Source organism: Bos taurus, chromosome 17 (genome assembly GCF_002263795.3).
Source record: "Bos taurus isolate L1 Dominette 01449 registration number 42190680 breed Hereford chromosome 17, ARS-UCD2.0, whole genome shotgun sequence".
Classification (NCBI taxonomy): Eukaryota; Metazoa; Chordata; class Mammalia; order Artiodactyla; family Bovidae; genus Bos; species Bos taurus.
In genome coordinates, this window is record NC_037344.1 from 4,838,681 (window position 1) to 4,859,357 (window position 20,677).

General features: G+C 38.5%; 1 protein-coding gene across 6 annotated transcripts in view; it reads right to left on the bottom strand.

Annotated features, from left to right (window-relative positions):
- ARFIP1 (ADP ribosylation factor interacting protein 1) overlaps positions 1–20,677 on the bottom strand; it is a 157,547-nt gene that overhangs the window by 108,663 nt on the left and 28,207 nt on the right. Inside the window, exon 1 of one of the 6 annotated variants that reach the window (XM_024977104.2) lies at positions 8,105–8,310. Within the exon in view, the coding sequence (XP_024832872.1) occupies positions 8,105–8,182 (78 nt within the window). The 5' untranslated portion in view covers positions 8,183–8,310. 6 annotated transcript variants of the gene reach the window in all.

Below are 20,677 nucleotides of genomic sequence, written 5' to 3' on the forward strand. Positions count from 1 at the left end.
GCGGGTTCTGTATCACTAGTACAGATTACTTCAAAAACTAGAAACAGAACTGCCATATGATCCAGCAACCCCACTCCTGGGCACATATCTGGAGAAAACGATAATTCAAAAAGATACATGCATCCCAAATGTTCACGGCAGCACTACTTACAAAAGCCAAGGCATGGAAACGGCCTAAACGTCCATCAACAGATGAATGGGCAAAGATGACGTGTGTGTAAGCGCACGCACACACAGGGGATACTATTCAGCCAGAAAAAAAGAATAAAATAATGCCATTTGCAGCAACATGGATGGATCTAGAGATTGTCATATTGAGTGAAGTAAATCAGAGAAAAACAAGTACTATAAGATATCACTTATATGTGGAATCTAAAATACGACACAAATGAATGTATTTACATAAAAATAAACAAATTCAGACACAGAAAACAAACTTATGGTTCTTGAAGGGGAAAGGGGCTGGGAGAGGGATAAATCAGGAGTTTGTAATTAGCAGATACAAACTACTATATATAAAATAAATGACAAAGTCCTCCTGTATCAGACAGGGAACTGTATTCAGAATCATGTAATAAAGGCAACCCACTCCAGTATTCTCGCCTGGAGAATCCCAGGGACGGAGGAGCCTGGCAGGCTACAGTCCATGGGATCGAAAGAGTCAGCTACGACTTAGCAACTAAACCACTACCACCAATAAACCATTTTGGAAAAAAATATGAAAAAGAACGTGTGTGTGTGTGTGTGTGTGTGTGTATACATATAACTGAATCACTTTGCTGCACACCAGAAACTAACACAGCATTGTGAATCAACTGTACTTTAACAAAATACAACTTTAATGTCATAAATGCAATGCATTTCATAGCATAAGACCAACTGCACTGGGGAAGAATAACTCCCCCATGCCCTTCTTTGGTGAAGCCCTTAACACTATTCATCACTCCAGCGAACTTTCTCAACACTACATTAGTTATGCTGCTGCTGCTGCTAAGTCGCTTCAGTCGTGTCCAACTCTGTGCGACCCCATAGATGGCAGCCCACCAGGCTCCCCCATCCCTGGGATTCTCCAGGCAAGAACACTGGAGTGGGTTGCCATCTTCTTCTCCAATGCATGAAAGTGAAAAGTGAAAGTGAAGTCGCTCAGTCATGTCCAACTCTGTGCGACCCCATGGACTGTAGCCCACCAGGCTCCTCCGTCCATGGGATTTTCCAGGCAAGAATACTGGAGTCGGGTGCCACTGCCTTCTCCAATGTTATAATATGGCTCAAAAACCTGCTGATGGGGCTTCCCTAGTACTTGGTTAAGAATCTGCCTGCCAATGCAGGGGCCCTGGGTTCCGTCCCTGATCTGGGAAGGCCCCACGTGCTGTGAAACAGCTAAGCCTGGGCAGCACCACTCCTGAGGCCAAGTTCCAGAGCCCGCGAGCCACGATTACCGAGCCCACCGGCCTCAACTATCAACGCCCACCCTCCGCAACAAGAGAAGGCACCACAGCAAGGAGTTCGTGCACTGCATCTAGAGAGCAGCCCCCGCTCTCCACAGCCAGAGAAAGCCCTCACAGCAGCCAAGACCCAGCAGAGCCAGAAATCAGTACAACAACAAAAAAAACAGAAAGATGCCGCCAGTCTGACCCCTACCCACTTGCAGTCACCGCTCAGACTCCATCCTCCCCTGACGGTCTCCGTCCTGGCCAACGGAACGCCTGCCTGCTCACTGCATCTGCACGCCTGTGGTTGGTGCAATAACTCTTCCTCCTATAAATTCAACCCTGAGTCTATAGTCTTCTCTGTGGCTGCTGAAGACCAAAACTAAAAGAAAAAGCTCACACAATTTTTTCTAACACTGTTTGTTTTCTACTCCTGAAAATACGCCTTGAGATTAACACTGTAAAAGGCCCTTACATTTTGACACTCAGCATTTATGACTACTGATGAGGAGGTGCGTTTTTTCCCTCTGATAGGCAGGGCTGTGTGAGGTGATATGCTCTGGGGTGTCTGTGGGCCGCCTGCCTGCTGACGACTGGGTTCATGTTCCTGTCTTGCTTGTTGTTCGCGTGAGGCGTCCAGCGCTGGGTGCTGCAGGCAGTTGGGTGGTGCTGGGTCTTGGATTCAGGTGGGGGTCTTCAGGGGAGTGCTCACTGATTAATACTCCCTGGGGTCAGGAGTTCTCGGATGGTCTAGTGTCCTGACTCAGACGTCCCCTCCAGAGACTCAGACCCAGGTTCTGGTCAGGGAACCAAGATTCCACAAGCCGTTTGTTATGGCAATAAAGGGGATTAAAACAAACAAGCTAACAAACAAACACACACAAAAAATCTCCCCCAAAACAACAAAAAAACCTCCAAAAATACACCAACAACAAAGAACAAAAAATGAAACGCAGACAGACGTTAAAAGCAAAATCAAACAGAAAACAAAAACACAAGAACACACGCACACAAACGAAACCAAAGCAGACCACAGAAAACTAAGCACGAGAGAGTGGCTCCGTGAGCAAAGAAAGCCAAAAATGGTGTCAACCAATCAGAAACAAAACTAAACCACAAACAAGACCAAGTAGAGTGCCAAGTGAGGAACACAGCAAAGAAAACAAAATAACCAAACAAACACGATGGAAAAAAAAAAAGGAGAGCAAAAACTATAAAAGAGGGCTTCCCAGGCTGCTCAGAGGTCAAGAATCTGCCTGACAAGCAGGACACGTGGGTTTGATCCATACGTCGCGAAGTTCCCGGGAGAAGGAAATGGCAACCCACTACAGTATTCTTGCCTAGGAAATCCCATGGTCAGAGGAGCTTCGGGGAGCTACAGTTCATAGGGTTGAGAAGACTTGGACACAACTTAGCAACTAAATCAACAACAATTTATGATGATGGAAACACTTCACAGAAAATCAAAGATGCAACAATAACAAAAATTCACCCAAAGACTAAAAGTCTATCTTAATAATGTAACTGGAAATAAGTTTCTTGATGTTATCAATGTATTACATTAAGAACAGTAAAACCTAATTTCTAAAATGCTTATTAGAAACAAGATAGAAACTTTCTAGAAAGGATATAAAAGAACTTGTCTTAGCCTTAGTCAGACTTCTGGAACAATACAAGACTTTACTTCTTCTAAAACACATATATTTAACATTGTTGTTTAATCTAATTTGCCACTGAGCAGGTAAAAATAAAGTACAATAATAAGCTTCAAGCTTTTCAACGGTTTCTTATATCTACCACTTTAAAATGCTACTTTTAAACTCATTATAAAAGTGCCATGAAATATTCTAATGATCAGTAGGTATTTGGTTCTGCTATCAAGTAGTTATATTTTCTTCTCATTTGAAAGATTCACTTCTTAATCTCAGTCAAACCTTAACAAAACAGCAATGAATAAAGTAAGCAGTGTGGAAAATAAGAAAAGGAAGTCACAAATATTCAACTGTAATTGTTCTAGTTATGGCTTCAGACAATGAAGGTCCAAGTGCTTAGTGAACCAATTATGCATGTCAACAGAGACCACATTCTGCTCTAAAACCAAAAAGCACAAATGCCTTCTGTGTCAGATGAAATTAGATTCTTTTTTTGCCTACGAAAAGAGAAAGCAATTCTATTAAAATCATAATTCAGTCTCTGAAATTTCCATCTGAATCAGTAAAAATATGACCTTTAAAACATGGTTAGTGTATTTATGGCAAAGTTAATTTAACACGGTTCAAGAGCATTAGGTGAATAAGCCCACCCATGAGATCTCAAGAGAACTAATCAACTTATCAGGAGACACAGATTTAAGGACTGGCTCTGCCCTTTTTATAACTGTACAGCAGTCACTTGTCCTTCCCTAGGTCTCAATTTCCTCTTTTATAAAACAAGATTCTTAACTTCACCTATACCTCATACAGCTATTAAAAGAATCAAATGTGAAATAGCTTAGAAATTAAAAACCTTCTATAAAGATGCTGTAATTCTAGCACTGATTTTAGTAAGGACCAACAGGACAGACCCTGGAGCTCCAGCACAGTCACTCCTAACTTTGTCACTGCTGCTGCTAAGCTGCTCGGTCGTGTCCAACTCTGTGCGACCCCATGGACGGCAGCCCACCAGGCTCCCCCGTCCCTGGGATTCTCCAGGCAAGAACACCAGAGTGGGTTGCCCTAGGTGTACCCTAATGACATTTCTCTAAACAGACCAGTATCCAGACAGAGTTGAAATAGGTTACAAACGTTATTGTCTTGGCCAAGTTCTTTCTTTTTGTCTTTATTCCATCTTGTCATTGTCAATTCCGTGGTTTTTAAAAGGGAGATGATCCCACATAAGAATGGATAAAGCAAATGCGGTCAAGTTGAAATGATGATAATCTGGTTGACAAGTCTATGGGAGTTCATTTACTACTTCACTTTTATTTCATATGTTTCACATTTTTCTTAACAAATATTTTAATCTACTAGTATCAACACCTATTTGTCTTATATTTTCCAACCACTTGCTACTTGAATCCTGCATTTCAGACCTCTCTTCTAATCATCTGTCAGTCATTCTCATTTCTGAGCCAAGCAAATCTTAGCAGCTAGCTACTGCATTTCCTTCCACTCTTTTCTCACTGACCCTCAGTTCCAGCCAGAGTCCTCACTTCCTCAAACACACCAATCTTATTTTTGCTCTTGCTGTTTCCTCTTTCTGGAAGGTTCTTACTCCTAGATTTTCACATGCCCCTCCCTCAACTCAGTGAGGTATTTGCTCACCCAGAAAGGGCCTTTCCTGACCAACTCATGTAAATTAGCAATCATCACTCTTTAGCCTCTTATCCTGCTTTATAGCGGTAAAGATTTTATTATAATTTCAGTTCAGTCCAATTGCTCAGTCATATCCAACTCTTTGTGACCCCGTGGACTGCAGTACACCAGGCTTTCCTGTCCTTCACCAACTCCTGGAGCTTGCTCGAATTCATGCCCATTGAGTCAGTGATGTCATCCAACCATCTTATCCTCTGTCATCCCCTTCTCCTTCTGCCTTCAGTCTTTCCCAGCATCAGGGTCTTCTCAAATGAGTCAGTTCTTCGCATCAGGTGGCCAAAGTTTCAGCTTCAGCATCAGTCCTTCCAGTGAATATTCAGGACTAATCCTTTAGGATTGACTGGTTGGCTCTCCTTGCAGTCCAAGGGACTCGCAAGAGTCTTCTCCAATACCACAGTTCAAGAGCATCAATTCTTCAGCGCTCAGCTTTCTTTATGGTCCAACTCTCACATCCATACATGACTACTGGAAAAAACACAGCTTTGACTAGATGGACCTTTGTTGTCTATAATTTATTTATATGTTATATGTATTTTTAACATGTCTGTCTTCCTCCCCAATGTATTTACAACATAAAAGCCAACTCCACCTGACACAATCTTTCCATGACCTGAACTATCTTCTTAACACCAATTATGCTTCTTCAGATACTCTATTAAATCCAACTCATGCTTCCCCATACATGCGTCTGTTTCCTTTCTCTATGACTCTGCCCAGGTAGTGACCATCACCAGTCACATGCTCAAATGCTACCCCACACTGTAAGACAGTTTAAAGACCACCTTCACGGATATTCCTGGCTGACACTTCCTGAACTGCTATAATTCTTCATGTGAACCACTCCAAAGGCATTATTCTTCTACACTCTATTTTACTTATTTTAAAATTTCTCCTAATAACATGCAGCTTGTGTGCAGGATCTGAACAAATTCACTTTTAGACCTCTGAGTTACTTATGTAAAGAAGGAATGAAAATATTTGTATATCTATTTTTTGGGTATTATAATTAAGTATATGCATTACTGTTACTATATCAAAGGGCAGACAGAAAAGTAACGCAAAAACCCTAAAATACACTAATAAATACCTAATGCAACTACTCTGCTTTCCCTTTTTGTTGTTGTTGGCAAAAATACACCTGTTTTCCCAACTTCCTTGCTTCTGCCTTTATATAATTTTCCCCTACTAAGTTTCTTAAATTTATTCATATTTCTTTATGCTCAAATCACAGCTCTTTCCTTATTATCGATGTTAAGACTTCCAGGTCTTCGTTGCCAGTTTTCCACAGTTCGCTGTGATCCACACAGTAATGTCATATAGAACCTACATGAACCTTAAGTCACAGGGTTGATGTTTTTGGCTCAGTTCAAAATGTTGACAGTTTTTGCTGTTTTGTTTTGCTTTTAAAGAAATGAAAACTATAATTCAGGTCATCATATTCTAAGAAACTAGTATCCATATATCGTTTACTAGTAGAGTGAGAATTAATTCATTCATCAAACTGACCATCAGTTTATGTGCCAAGCTCTGCTATGATTATCCTGAATTACTGAAAAGTTTGATGTACAGAAATTTAAGAGTTAATGGCCAAAATACAGAGTTATAATACATAAAAGAAAAAATCTTATAAGCAAATTTGAGCCCTAAAATGTTTTCATCAAGGATATTAAAAAAAAAATTTAAGTTAGTAGAATTCTAATAAATGAGCAATTTCAAAGGCACAAAATATTCCTAAATCCAACTTTGGTTAACTGTAATAAACTCATACAAACCTTTTAAATTTGGGTATAAATTCAGATTATACTCACACACCTGGTTTTTCTTTTTTCTTCTTTCTTTTAAGTACAATATCCCTGGGTATGGCTAAAAATACAGAGAATGCCTAATATGAATTTACACACAAATTCTGAACAATTACTTGGCAGTGGATTCCTTCAGATCACTGCCATCCAGGTTTAACTCTCTACTGAGCAGGACATTTCTAGTTCAGTATCTATCCAGGTGACACTCAAGTAGCTGAAACTCACAGTGGTAAACCACAAAAAGAATAATTTTTACAATTATAAGCCTCATCAACAGCTGGGCTGCCAATGCTCCCTGTAGTTCACAGGTGTCAAACTTCTGATCATCTCTCAACAGTTCAGATTCAGAGATCTGATCATAAAAAATAAAAAACACGAGTTAAGACAAATATGGTATACATAATTCCCTAGGTTCTCAGAACTAAATATAACTACAATACTTCTTTGACAAATGGTAAATAGCCACACTACTTTAAATCACAAAGAATTCCGAACCCCTCACAGATAGTATATATTCTGCCAACCAGAGCTCATCTTCGACTTTTGAGCGAGAAGTAAATTATCTAGCTCTAAATCCTACATTAAAGCTCGTCATACAGACTCAACGTCTTGGGACGATGATGAAACATTATGGCTAACATTGTCACCTACACAGACAGCAAACTGATTTTTTAACACTGCAAGTGGAGTCGGAAGAACCCATGTTATGCTCCAGACCTGCCCGTTACCCGACGTCAGCTACTACCTCCCTGAAAGTTAAAACATGTTCAACAAATAAATGAGGGAAATAAATGACGGCTGTTCTTCTTATCTAATTGGATTATATCAAATCAGGCTGAGGGGCAAGGTGGAAAAATATGAAAGTGCTACTCTGTAAATCTTTAACCACTATAAATTTGAGAGCTGTTACTAGGATTAGATGTTCAAAGAAATATCTGATTACTTGAATTCAATGTAAGATTAATTTCTTAATATCTCTGTATTCTAATGGGCTAGAACAGTGGTTTTGAGGTGATACAGAATCACCTACAGAATTTAAAACATTAACAACAATAAAAACATACACAGCCCTGGATCTAGCACTACACACTCAGATTTAGGGAGTCTGAGGTGAAGTCCAGAACTCAGTATTTTTTTTAAACATTACACCTAGATTCTGATGCATAATTACCTAGAGACAATACAGGATCAGATGAGCACAAATGTGAACCAATTACTACTATTACTTCAACAGAAACTTCGCTGCATATTTAAATTTAAAACTATAGTTTGACTCGACTTTTATTTCATTTTTATGGGACAAGTATATTGTAGAATTTCATATGCCCAAAGGCAAATGGTAATTGACTTACAATTATGAAGAAATGGCTCTCTTCTTCCCACGCCTTTCCTGTGTCTATATGTGTAGAAGAGTTTATTTAGAACGGCACATGGTTAGACAAACTAACTCAATTTGGACAGTCTAAACTTGATTGACATGGGTTGACTTTAAAAAACAATATAAATATCACCCAATCACCTCAGAACTAGACTTGACTTCTTCTGTGGCTGGTTTAGATGTACCAAGAGTTGAAGTATCATTGCTGCAGTCAGACATACCTAAAAGTAAAATGTGTTAAGCACACATTAAATAATTTAGTTAAGAGAGCTGTATCACTTCACTGATATTCTTACATTCCACAACATAAATTATTTATTTACAGTCAGAATGTGTTTTGCAAAACTATCTACAATCATATGTGTATCTATTGATTGTAACAGGTAAGTGATTCTAAAAACAAACAAAAATTTAGGAAAAGTTTTTATGCAAAATGTAAAAATACATACTTCAATGACTAAAAAATAATTTCATTTAATCCTTATGGATATGAAACAAGTCAAAAGATCAGAGTGTCCACTTGATTTGACAGATGAAAAAACTGATATCCAAAGATGTCACGATATCAAAAGATGAAGCCAAAATATTATTTACTTATGGCCCACATAAAATCAATGTTTCAGATTAGAACTTAGACATGTTCCAGTTCCCTGGCCAGTGCTCTTTAATACTGTCACAAATGTAACTGCTCACTGTCAAAATTAAACACTAAAATCAGATTTCATTCAGTACAACTTTAAGAGGCGATTTCTGCTTCTAACTTGTTCAACAACATTAGAGAATGCCAAGCAAATAAAGAATTAAAATTCAGCAGTGTCCACACGACTAGAAAAAAAATCACTTTTAATTCCAATCTCAAAGAAAGGCAATGCCAAAGAATGTTCAAACTACCATACGATCACACTCATTTCATATGCCAGCAAGATTATGCTCAAAATCCTTCAAGCTAGGCTTCAGCAGTATGTGAACCGAGAACTTCCAGACGTACAAGGTGGATTTAGAAAAGGCAGAGGAACCAGAGATCAATTGCCAACATCCGTTAGTGAGAGAAAGCAAGAGAATTCCAGAAAAAAACATCTGCTTCACGGACTACGCTAAAGCCTTTGACTGTATGGATCACAACAAACTGTGGAAAATTCTTAAAGAGATGGGAATACCAGACCACCTCACCTGTCTCCTGAGAAACCTGTCTGCAGGTCAAGAAGTAACAGTTAGAACTGGACATGGAACAATGGACTAGTTCAAAATTGGGAATCCTAGAAGGCTATATATGGTCACCCTGCTTATTTAACTTATATGCAGAGTACATCCTGTGAAATACTGGGCTGGATGAAGCACAAGCTGGAATCAAGATTGCCAGGAGAAATATAAACAACCTCATATATGCAGAGGACCCCACTCATGGCATAAAGTAAAGAGGAACTAAAAAACCTCTTGATGAAGGTGAAAGAGGAGAGTGAAAAAGCTAGCTTAAAACTCAACTAAAGATCATGGCATCTGGTCCCATCACTTCATGGCAAACAGATGGGGAAACAATGGATACAGTGATAGACTTTTATTTTCTTGGGCTCCAAAATCACTGCAGATGGTAACTGCAGTCATGAAATTAAAAGATGCTTGCTCCTTGGAAGAAAAGCCATGACAAAGTTAGATAGTATATTAAAAAGCAGAGACACCACTTTGCTGACAAAGGTCCTCATAGTCAAGGCTATGGTTTTCCTAGTAATCATGTATGAATATAAGAGCTGGACCATAAAGAAGGCTGAGCACCAAAAAATTAATGATTTCGAACCGTAGTGCTGAAGAAGACTCTTGAGAGTCCCCTGGACAGCAAGGAGATCAAACCAGTCAATCCTAAAGGAAATCAACTTTGAATATTCATTGGAAGAACTGATGCTGAAGCTCCAAGGCTTTGGCCATCCAACGTGAAGAGCTGACTCACTGGAAAAGACCCTGAGGCTGGGAAAGATCGAGGGCAAGAGAAGAAGGGGGTGACAGAGGACAAGATGGATGGATGACATCACTGACTCAATGGACATGAGTTTGAACAAACTTCAGGAGACAGTGAAGGACAGGGAAGCCTGATGTGCTGCAGTTCATCAGGTCTCAAACAGTCGTACACGACTTAGTTACTGAACAACAACAGTAAGGAGATAGAAAAGTAAAATCTAATTCAAGCTAAAAGAGTAGTCAGTCCTCCATATCTGCAGGTTCAAACAAAGATTGAAAATATTTTTAAAAAAGGAAAAAAAAAACCCTTCGGAAAGTTTCAAAAAGCAAAACTTGAATTTGCCATACACCAGCAAATATTTACATAGCATTTACATTTGCATTACATTATATACTACAAACGTGTACATACTATATACGTATGTACATATTAAATACATATTAGAAGCCTGGCATGCTGCAGTTCATGGGGTCACAAAGAGTCAGACACGACTTAGCGAGTGAACAATAACATATTATAGGTAATTTAGAGATGATTTAAAGTATATGGGAGTATGTGCATAAGTTAGATGCAAATACTGTACCATTTTATACAAGCGCCTTCTTATCTGAGAGTGTAAAAGAACCAATGCCCCACCGATACCAAGGGTGACCGTACTTTGAATCTAATCAAGGAGATAGATAAATAAGCACAAAATACCACATCAGGCACTACAATGCAGAGAAACAGAGAAACAAAAAAACTCATGAAATACAATGAAGGGAACAATTTTTGTGCATGCTCAGTCACTCAGTCATATCTGACTCTTTGTGACCCCATGGACTTAGCCCTCCAATCTCCTCTGTCCATGGGATTTCCCAGGCAAGAACACCAGAGTGGGTTGCCATTTCCTTCTTTAAACAATTTTACTGCTTGCCAACTGAATCCAGTACCACATTAAGAAAATAATACAACATGAACAAGAGGGATTTATCCCAGGAATGCAAGACTGTTCAATTAAGAAAATCTTTTAATATATAATATATTCATTAATCTAAGCTGAAAAACATGGTTTTCTACACAGATGAGAAATCTACTGACAGAATTCAACACCCATTCACAATTCAATAATCAAGGAAGAAGGAATTAAGGGAGACATCTTCAACACGATACAGGCTTTAATCCATTATCTTATTTAATAAATAACAGAGGCATTTCCATTAAGACTAAGAACAATGCAAAAACCCACCATCTCTGCTACTATTCAACACTGAACTAGAGGTATTAGCCAGTCCAAAGAGATAAGAAAAATCAATTATAAGATAGGTAAAGAAGTAAACATTTCTTTTTGCAGATCATATAATAGTACACCTGAAAAACTCCAAAATATCAATGCTAAAACTAAGTAAAAAATAGAAGAATTTAGTGAAAAAGTAGGATAAAGAATTAACATACAAAAGGAGTTTGGGGTTAACATATACACACTACTGTACATAAAACAGATAATTTAAAAATAATATTGAAAAGTAATAATCAGAGGACTTAATGGCCGAGAAAAATTCTATTTACAATAACAACAACAAAGAAGATTAAATAACCTAGGAATAAATTAAACAATGTATAAAGTCTATATGAAAAAAATGTTTACACGTAACTGCTAAGGCCCTGAAGACTGAGCAAACAAAAAGACAGATGGTATTCTTAGCCACGATGATGCTGTATGTGCATGCACGCTCAGTCACTTCAGTTGTGTCCAAGTCTTTGCGATCCCATGGACTGCAGCCCTCCAGGCTCCTCTGTCCATGGGATTTTCCCAGCAAGAATACTGGAGTGGATTGCTATGTCCTTCTCCAGGGAATCTTCCTGACCCAGGGATTGAACCCACATCTCTTGCATTGCAGGCAGATTCTTTACCCCTGAGCTACCAGGGAAGACCATGATGATATTAAAAGAAGTCATTTCTTCCTTACTTAATTTACAAATTCAATGCAATACGAGAAATATATATAACAAGTTAAACTATACAGTTAGACAAGTTACACTACAGTTGATACGGAAAAATCAAACATGTAATAATAGCCAGGAAAACAATGAAAAAGGAAAATCACAAGAGGACTAAATTTGTCAGACATTAAAACATACCACCAAGCATCTATAATTAAAGCAGTATGGCAGTAGCACAAGAATAAACAAAGAGACCAGAATAAAAAGCCAAGTTAGACCATATACACACAAAAATTTAATATATAACAAAGGTGACATCTTAAATCACTTAATTACAAATGGACTTCCCAATAAATAATACCAGGAAAATTAGGTAGCCATTTGGAAAAATACAAAATTAGATCCATATCTCACACCACACACAAGAATAAACTTCAAATGAATTAGGAATCTAGATATAAAGGATGAAAACTCAAATAAATTGCTAAAAGAAAACATACATGAGTTGTACTTTAAATTTTCTAAGAATCTAGAGACAATTTTAAAAACTGATAAATTTGACTAAGAATTTTAAAACTGAATAACACAAGTGTTAAAAAGACAAAAGACAACTGAAAAACTAGGGAAATACTTATACGCTGCTGCTGCTGCTGCTAATTCGCTTCAGTCGTGTCCGACTCTGCGACCCCATAGACGGCAGCCCATGAGGCTCCCCCATCCCTGGGATTCTCCAGGCAAGAACACTGGAGCAAGTTGCCATTTCCTTCTCCAATGCATGAAAGTTAAAAGTGAAAGTGAAGTCGCTCAGTCGTGTCCGACTCTTAGCGACCCCATGGACTGCAACCTACCAGGCTCCTCCATCCATGGGATTTTCCAGGCAAGAGTACTGGAGTGGGGTGCCATTGCCTTCTCCTAACATACGCTACAATAGGTTAATAGTCCTAACATAAAGAACTCTTAAAACAAAGGGAAGAAAACAAAAAAACAGAAAGCAGGAAAAAGACATGAACAGACAATTCACAAAAAAAGATTAAAATAGCCTCTAAAATATAAAAAATGATCAAATTCACTCGTGTTAGAGAAATTCAGGTTAAAACAACACTGAGATACCATTTCTCATCTATTAGATAAGCAAAATTTTTTAAATAACAAAACACTGTGTTACTGAGGATGTGAGGAAACAGGCACTCAGGTACACTGCTGCTGGGAATACAAACCTGTACATTCACTCTGGAGGGAACCTGGGTAACGCCTGACAAAACCACACGCACTCACTTTTGAGCCCAGCAGTCCATGTCCAGGATACATCCTGGGAATGCATCCCCAGCAATACAAAACTACAGACACACTGCTGCATTCTTCACAGATGTAAAGTACTGGGGGGAAGGCACCTAAATGTCTACATACAGGAAGGTGACTGAATAAACTATGACACATCCAGACAATGGAGTACTGTACAACTGTTGAAAAAAATGAAGATCTCTATGATATGCAGTAATTTCCAAGACACAGTGAAAAGCCAAAAAAACCAAAGTTCAAAAGTACCTATAGATACGCTGTCTCAATGTAAGAACAGAAAGGATACATGAAGATACATGCTTCTGTTCACTGGAACAAAAATACAATAAATCAGAGATTACGGAGGTAGGTTACCTACAGGGAATAGGAGAGAAAGGAGTGCGAAAAACTAGGAAATGGGAGCAGGGTAGCAGGAATAAGGAACAAGTGACACCCCTTTGAATATTTAGTTTTAAATAATTCTGACTCTTAGAACCACAGTAATTTTGAGAGAAATTCAAATGGCATAAAATCATAACAAATGAAACTGTATTAAAAAAGAATAAACCAGGAAACGGACAGGGGAAACGAGGATGGGCAAAGGGAGAAGGAGGAGAAGAAAGCGGAGAGAGGGGAGGGGAAGAACGGGGGCGAGAGAAAGGAAAGGCAGGAGAATAGAGTATCCTGCCTGGACACCATGAGGCTAAAGACGGAGAGAATTAGATACAAAGCCTATTAATACAGTATTTCCCACAGGGGTACACGTTAATAATTCTTAAACTACTTTATGTGTGTAACAGAACAGAACAAATATGTGAACAGAATGTAGGTACTAAAAATTTAAGTTTCTCACTGTTGGAGAAAAAATTACAAAGAAAAGAGAAATGCTAAATAAGCACTGTTGTATTGGACTGGAAATAGTTATCAGTATTATTTTTAATATATGTGTATGTATTTGTGTATGTATGTTATACACACACATATGCATGTATGTACTGGCCTCCTAGCTTTGTCCCGAGAGGACCTAGAAGCAGTGATACCCAGTAACAATGATGCCATCTGGTACTCAGTCCCTAAACACTGTTTTCCAATAAAAGGAACCACCGTTCTTAAGGAAAAGTGGACGATTCTAAGACTGGGATAAGGACAAGACAAGATGAGCCTGGGACATTTTCTGGGGTCAGAAATAAGAAAAAAATTCAATTAAAAAAGGGGACTTGCCAAAAGAAGAAAGGACCCAACCAGAAGGAGTTCCTAATGGCCACTGCTGGGACATCTTGAGCAACAAAGCAAATCATGATAGTACTAGATTTGAACTCACATAATAAAACAAATACTAATGCGTCCACACTGACATAAAAAATAACCAAATACAAATGGGGTAAAGTGACCATTCCTCACACGAGAATTTCCATTAATGAGCACGAAGTGAAGTGAAGTGAAGTCGCTCAGTCGTGTCCGACTCTGCAACCCCATGGACCGTAGCCCACCAGCTCCTCCGTCCATGGCATTCTCCAGGCAAGAATACTGGAGTGGGTTGCCATTTCCTTCTCCAATTAATGAGCACAGAAAAGAGAAAACCAGAAATCCCCACCAGGCAAACATCACAGTAGTAAGTGTTGCAGACGGATGTTAAAATAAAAGGGCAAGTTTGAGGAGAAATAGAATTTACATAATCTGCAAGTATCTCCTATAACTACTCAACTGAAGAAAGAAAGACAGTAAATGCAGAACTCATAGTTCACAGTGAAGAAACTCAGCAGATCTCTCTCAAAGTGATTAAGTAATCACCAGTAGTAAGATATACCAAGAGCATAATCCCTAAGATGCTGAGCTGAGAAGGACAACATCATTTTTGCAGTACTTGTCCCCTAGATGCAGAAGTTCAGTCTAATGATGAGAAAACATTGGAAAAACCCAAACTGAGGAACATTCTATAAGATACTTGACCAGTACTTTTCAAAAGTGACATGGTCATGAAAGACTAGGCAAGTGTGAGAAATGTACATATTGAAAGAGACTTTGGAGAAATGATTAATTTCAATGAGGGTTCCTAGACAGGATCCTGAAACAGAAAAAGGAGAGTCAGTTGAAAATTTGGTGAAACTCTAATAATGGCTGTTGTTTAGTCAATAATATTATACCAATGTTAGTTTCCTATTCTTGATAATTATGTTACGGTTATGTGAGCATCAGGGGAAGAAGGTAAGAAGTATAAGGAAACTACTATTTTTGCAAGTCTAAAATCAGAACAAAATAAACGTTTTTTAAGAACAGTAAAGAAGTCTGAGCAAAGTTAGAGGAATTACCCTCAGATAGGAGGAGGAAACCTGTCCCACAGAGGAAAGAATGAAAGAAGGAAGGAACCCACAGAAACAGTGGCGCGTGGAATGGAAAACGGAAGAAAGCTAGAGGAGTTCATTTTTGCTGCTACTACTTTCAGGAGTTACCATCTGCTCCCGCGCATGAACCAGTAGCACCAAACAGGAAAACATATCCATATTACACAGCTCAGAAGACCAAATGACAGCTTTAGAATGGGGGCTGCTTACCGGAATGACCACGCCATGGTTAGAAGTTTGCAACTTTCCGAGGCAAGAGGAGATAGAGACAGAGGTAACAACTGAAAATGGCTTGGTGAGGAGGTCTCCACAAAAATCCTGAACTACGCGGTGTGGAGAAGTTGTGGTGAACACATCCATGTCCTGGGATCATGGAACACCCTAACTCACAGGGACAGAAGCTCCTGTTCTCAGAATCACTCCAGATCTTGTCCAATATATCACTTCATCTGGCTATCGATCTGTGTCCTTTACCATGTCCTTTATTAGTAATATATAATAAACTGCTAAGTATAAAAAAAAAAACTCCTGGAAGATAGGGAAAGGGGGAATCAAATTTCTGAGAACTACAGAGACAGGTATTATGTCTGTGTTTCATTCATATTATTTAAATGTTCCAACCTTCACAGTTTTTAGAAGTTCATTTGTTCATAACTTTAATAACTGGCAACACTGCGAATGACAAGATTTAAAAATAATGGCATTCACTAAACTTACTGTGACAATCACTTCATGATGCATGTAAATCAAATCATTATGCTGTACACCTTAAGCTTATACAGTGCTTTATGTCAATTATATCTCAAAAAAGCTGGAAGAAAAAATAAAACTTACGATTATGGGGGGGAAAAGTGACTTGCAATACGTGCTATTTAAGATATATGTTTTCTGATCTTTACATGAATTTAAAGTTATCTTTAACAGTGATCCTCAAAATGATAAATCATTATTTCAAAACTACCATCAACACTGAAGCTTCACAGGCTGGTTTATACTGGACGCCAAAAATATCTTGTCATCTCTGGGGCTCTACTTCTATAAATTGACCAGAAGTATTCATTACCTGGGAGAAGGCAATGGCACCCCACTCTAGTACTCTTGCCTGGAAAATCCCATGGACAGAGGAGCCTGGTAGGCTGCAGTCCACGGGATCGCTAAGAGTCGGACACAACTGAGCGACTTCACTTTTCACTTTCATGCATTAGAGGAGGAAATGGCAACCCACTCCAGTGTTCTTGCCTAGAGAATCCCAGGGACGGCAGGGCCTGGTGGGCTGCCGTCTATGGGGTCGCACAGAGTCGGACACGACTGAAGCGACTTAGCAGCAGCAGTAGCAGCGTTCATTAACTAATGAGTGTAAGAACCAATGATCTATAAAGTGAATTACTAATTAGCATCTGTAAAATGTATAATTAATGTTACATAAAGTTTATACTTCATCCCACTGTTTGGAGTTGCTTTTAATTTATTATCACAATCACATTTTGTTTTCTACAAACTGAATAGACCAGTTCTATATCTGGGCTTTCCTGATGGCTCAGCGGTAAAGGACCTGTCCCAATGCAGGAGAGTTTAATGAGGGAGAATTCAATATCCTACAACTGTTAAATGCATTCAGGATCTTTCTCAGGACCCAGGAAAGAGAGGACAGGAAGGCAGAGATTTGCCAGGACCCTGGAAGATAAAAAGAAACACATGACTCCATGGATATCAGACAAGAAAAAAATGCATTTATAATCGCCATAATGCTGAGGACTTAAAGATTTAGAAGTATAATACTAAAGAAAGAAAGTTGAACAGAAATTATAACATGAACATTTCAAATAAAGGTACTCACATATCACAGGGCATCTGAAAAGGTATGCTCAAGGCACAGGAAAGCAAATATAAGCACAGCAGACATAAACAGGATAAACACAGCACAGTGGAAGGAGAATCTACATTTTTGGAATGAAAATAAGTATGCTATTACGGAATCTAAAACAAAATTCACTTGAATAAAATACAAGCCGTCTAAGAAACTTCTTGAATTTTTATGATGAAATATGAGTCTCCAAAGAACTATCTGAAGAGATATTCTTTGTAGATTACATTAGTGAAAAAGTTGGAGAAGTACTGTAAATAATTATGAAGGAATTCTGCTGGAACTCAAGGACAATGCTAGTGAGGTAGGTAACAGAAACTTGAGGGCAATCAGTAGCAAAGCCTGGGCTCGCTTCGTCTGAACTTGCTTTAACTTCTCTAGACAAAGAGTATGTCACTGGTTTCAGAGACTGGTTACTGATTAGAAGAGAGTGGCTCTATTTCTTTTGCTCTAGATAGAATCTATGGAAATACACCTATCTTTTCTTCATGGATAAATAAAAGAGAATGGTTAAGATTTGTTTTTATTTCATAATCCAATATTAATCTTCAAGTTGCACTGACTGGTTTACAATAAAAAAATTATAAAGCTAAAAACTTAGTTTTCTCAGTCAAAACAATCTAAAATAGTGTGTAATTTTTATGACGATAGCTTCCTTAACCTACGAGGAAAATCCTTTTCCCTACAGTCAACACAAATGATGTTGAACTCAAAGTGGTTTACCATACAATACGTTCAAAGTATATTCCACTTTCTTTCATAAGTAGAATAATCAAATAAGATTTAAAAAATCATATATATACGTATTATACTGCTGTCTTTATGTCAACAACTATCTGGTATCTGTAAAAGCTATGTTGTTAGACACTCATTAGTTCTTTTAGGTAGTAATAAATTCAGTTCATGTTGCTCATTAAGATAAACACACAGTCTAGACAATTCAAAAGTAGAAAACTCTGACAAAATATAGTTATTCTCAATATATATAGTAATGAGAAACAATTTAAAAACAACGTAACAGAGATTCAACTATTTGCATCCTCATGATTATCACCAACTTCTAACCAAGTGACCAAAATTGGACAGTTCGGAGAAGTCTTTTTATTTGCCCCATTCAGAGTGTGTTACAGAGAGAAACTAATGAGAAGTCAAATGGTTAAGACTCTCAAAGCTAAATTACTTCCTGAAAGAAAACTAGTTGTAAATAACTCTAAATTATTGAGTGTACTGTGGCCTCATTCTTCACAGATGGCTAGCTAAGGTTCCAGAACACGAAGCAGTGAAGTGAAGCAAGAGAACTGGAGAGTTCCTTTAGTTCTGTTATTAATTCCCAAACCATATAAAATAAAACCCTTCAATATCACAGGTAATTTTTTCAATGGGAAAAAAGCTCAGAGAAAAATAATCTAAGAAACAGTTCAGTTCAGTGGCTCAGTCATGTCCGACTCTTTGTGACCCCATGAACCACAAACACGCAGGCCTCCCTGTCCAACCACCAACTCCTGGAGTTCACCCAAACCCATTGTCCATCGAGTCGGTGATGCCATCCAACCATCTCATGCTCTGTCATCCCCTTCTCCTCCTGCCTCCATCTTTTCCCAGCATCAGGGTACAGCTTACGTAATATAGATACAGATGCTATATAGAAATAGACAGATATGTGTCTTTACACGAATCAGTGCATATTTCTTAGAAGCAACCCTAGCAACGGTGACACACACAGTGCTGAAAAACTGATATCCAAAGATGTCCGATATTCAAAAGATGAAGCCAAAATATTATTTACTTATGGCCCACATAAAATCAATGTTTCAGATTAGAACTTAGACATGTTCCAGTTCCTGGCCAGTTGCTCTTTAATACTGTCACAAATGTAACTGCTCACTGTCAAAATTAAACACTAAAATCAGATTTCATTCAGTACAACTTTAAGAGGCGATTTCTGCTTCTAACTTGTTCAACAACATTAGAGAATGCCAAGCAAATAAAGAATTAAAATTCAGCAGTGTCCACACGACTAGAAAAAAAATCACTTTTTAATTCCAATCTCAAAGAAAGGCAATGCCAAAGAATGTTCAAACTACCATACGATCACACTCATTTCATATGCCAGCAAGATTATGCTCAAAAATCCTTCAAGCTAGGCTTCAGCATTGTGAACCGAGAACTTCCAGACGTACAAGGTGGATTTAGAAAAGGCAGAGGAACCAGAGATCAATTGCCAACATCCGTTTAGTGAGAGAAAGCAAGAGAATTCCAGAAAAAAAACATCTGCTTCACGGACTACGCTAAAGCCTTTGACTGTATGGATCACAACAAACTGTGGAAAATTCTAAAGAGATGGGAATACCAGACCACCTCACCTGTCTCCTGAGAAACCTGTCTGCAGGTCAAGAAGTAACAGTTAGAACTGGACATGGAACAATGGACTAGTTCAAATTGGGAATCCTAGAAGGCTATATATGGTCACCCTGCTTATTTAACTTATATGCAGAGTACATCCTGTGAAATACTGGGCTGGATGAAGCACAAGCTGGAATCAAGAGGTTGCGAGAAATATAAACAACCTCATATATGCAGAGGACCCCACTCATGCATAAAGTAAGAGGAACTAAAAAACCTCTTGATGAAGGTGAAAGAGGAGAGTGAAAAAGCTAGCTTAAAACTCAACTAAAGATCATGGCATCTGGTCCCATCACTCATGGGCAAACAGATGGGGAAACAATGGATACATGATAGACTTTTATTTTCTTGGGCTCCAAAATCACTGCAGATGGTAACTGCAGTTATGAAATTAAAAATGCTTGCTCCTTGGAAGAAAAGCCATGACAAGTTAGATAGTATATTAAAAAGCAGAGACACCACTTGCTGACAAAGGTCCTCATAGTCAAGGCTATGGTTTTCCTAGTAATCATGTATGAAATATAAGAGCTGGACCATAAAGAAGGCTGAGCACCAAAAAATTAATGATTTCGAACCGTAGTGCTGAAGAAGACTCTTGAGAGTCCCCTGGACAGCAAGGAGATCAAACCAGTCAATCCTTAAGGAATCAACTTTGATTCATTGAAGAAACTGATGCTGAAGTCCAAGGCTTTGGCCATCCAACGTGAAGAGCTGACTCACTGGAAAAGAAACCTGAGGCTGGGAAAGATGAGGGCAAGAGAGAAGGGGGTGACAGAGGACAAGATGGATGGATGACATCACTGACTCAAATGGACATGAGTTTGAACAAACTTCAGGAGACAGTGAAGGACAGGGAAGCCTGATTGTGCTGCAGTTCATCAGGTCTCAAACAGTCGCTACACGACTTAGTTACTGAACAACAACAGTAGGAGATAGAAAAGTAAAATCTAATT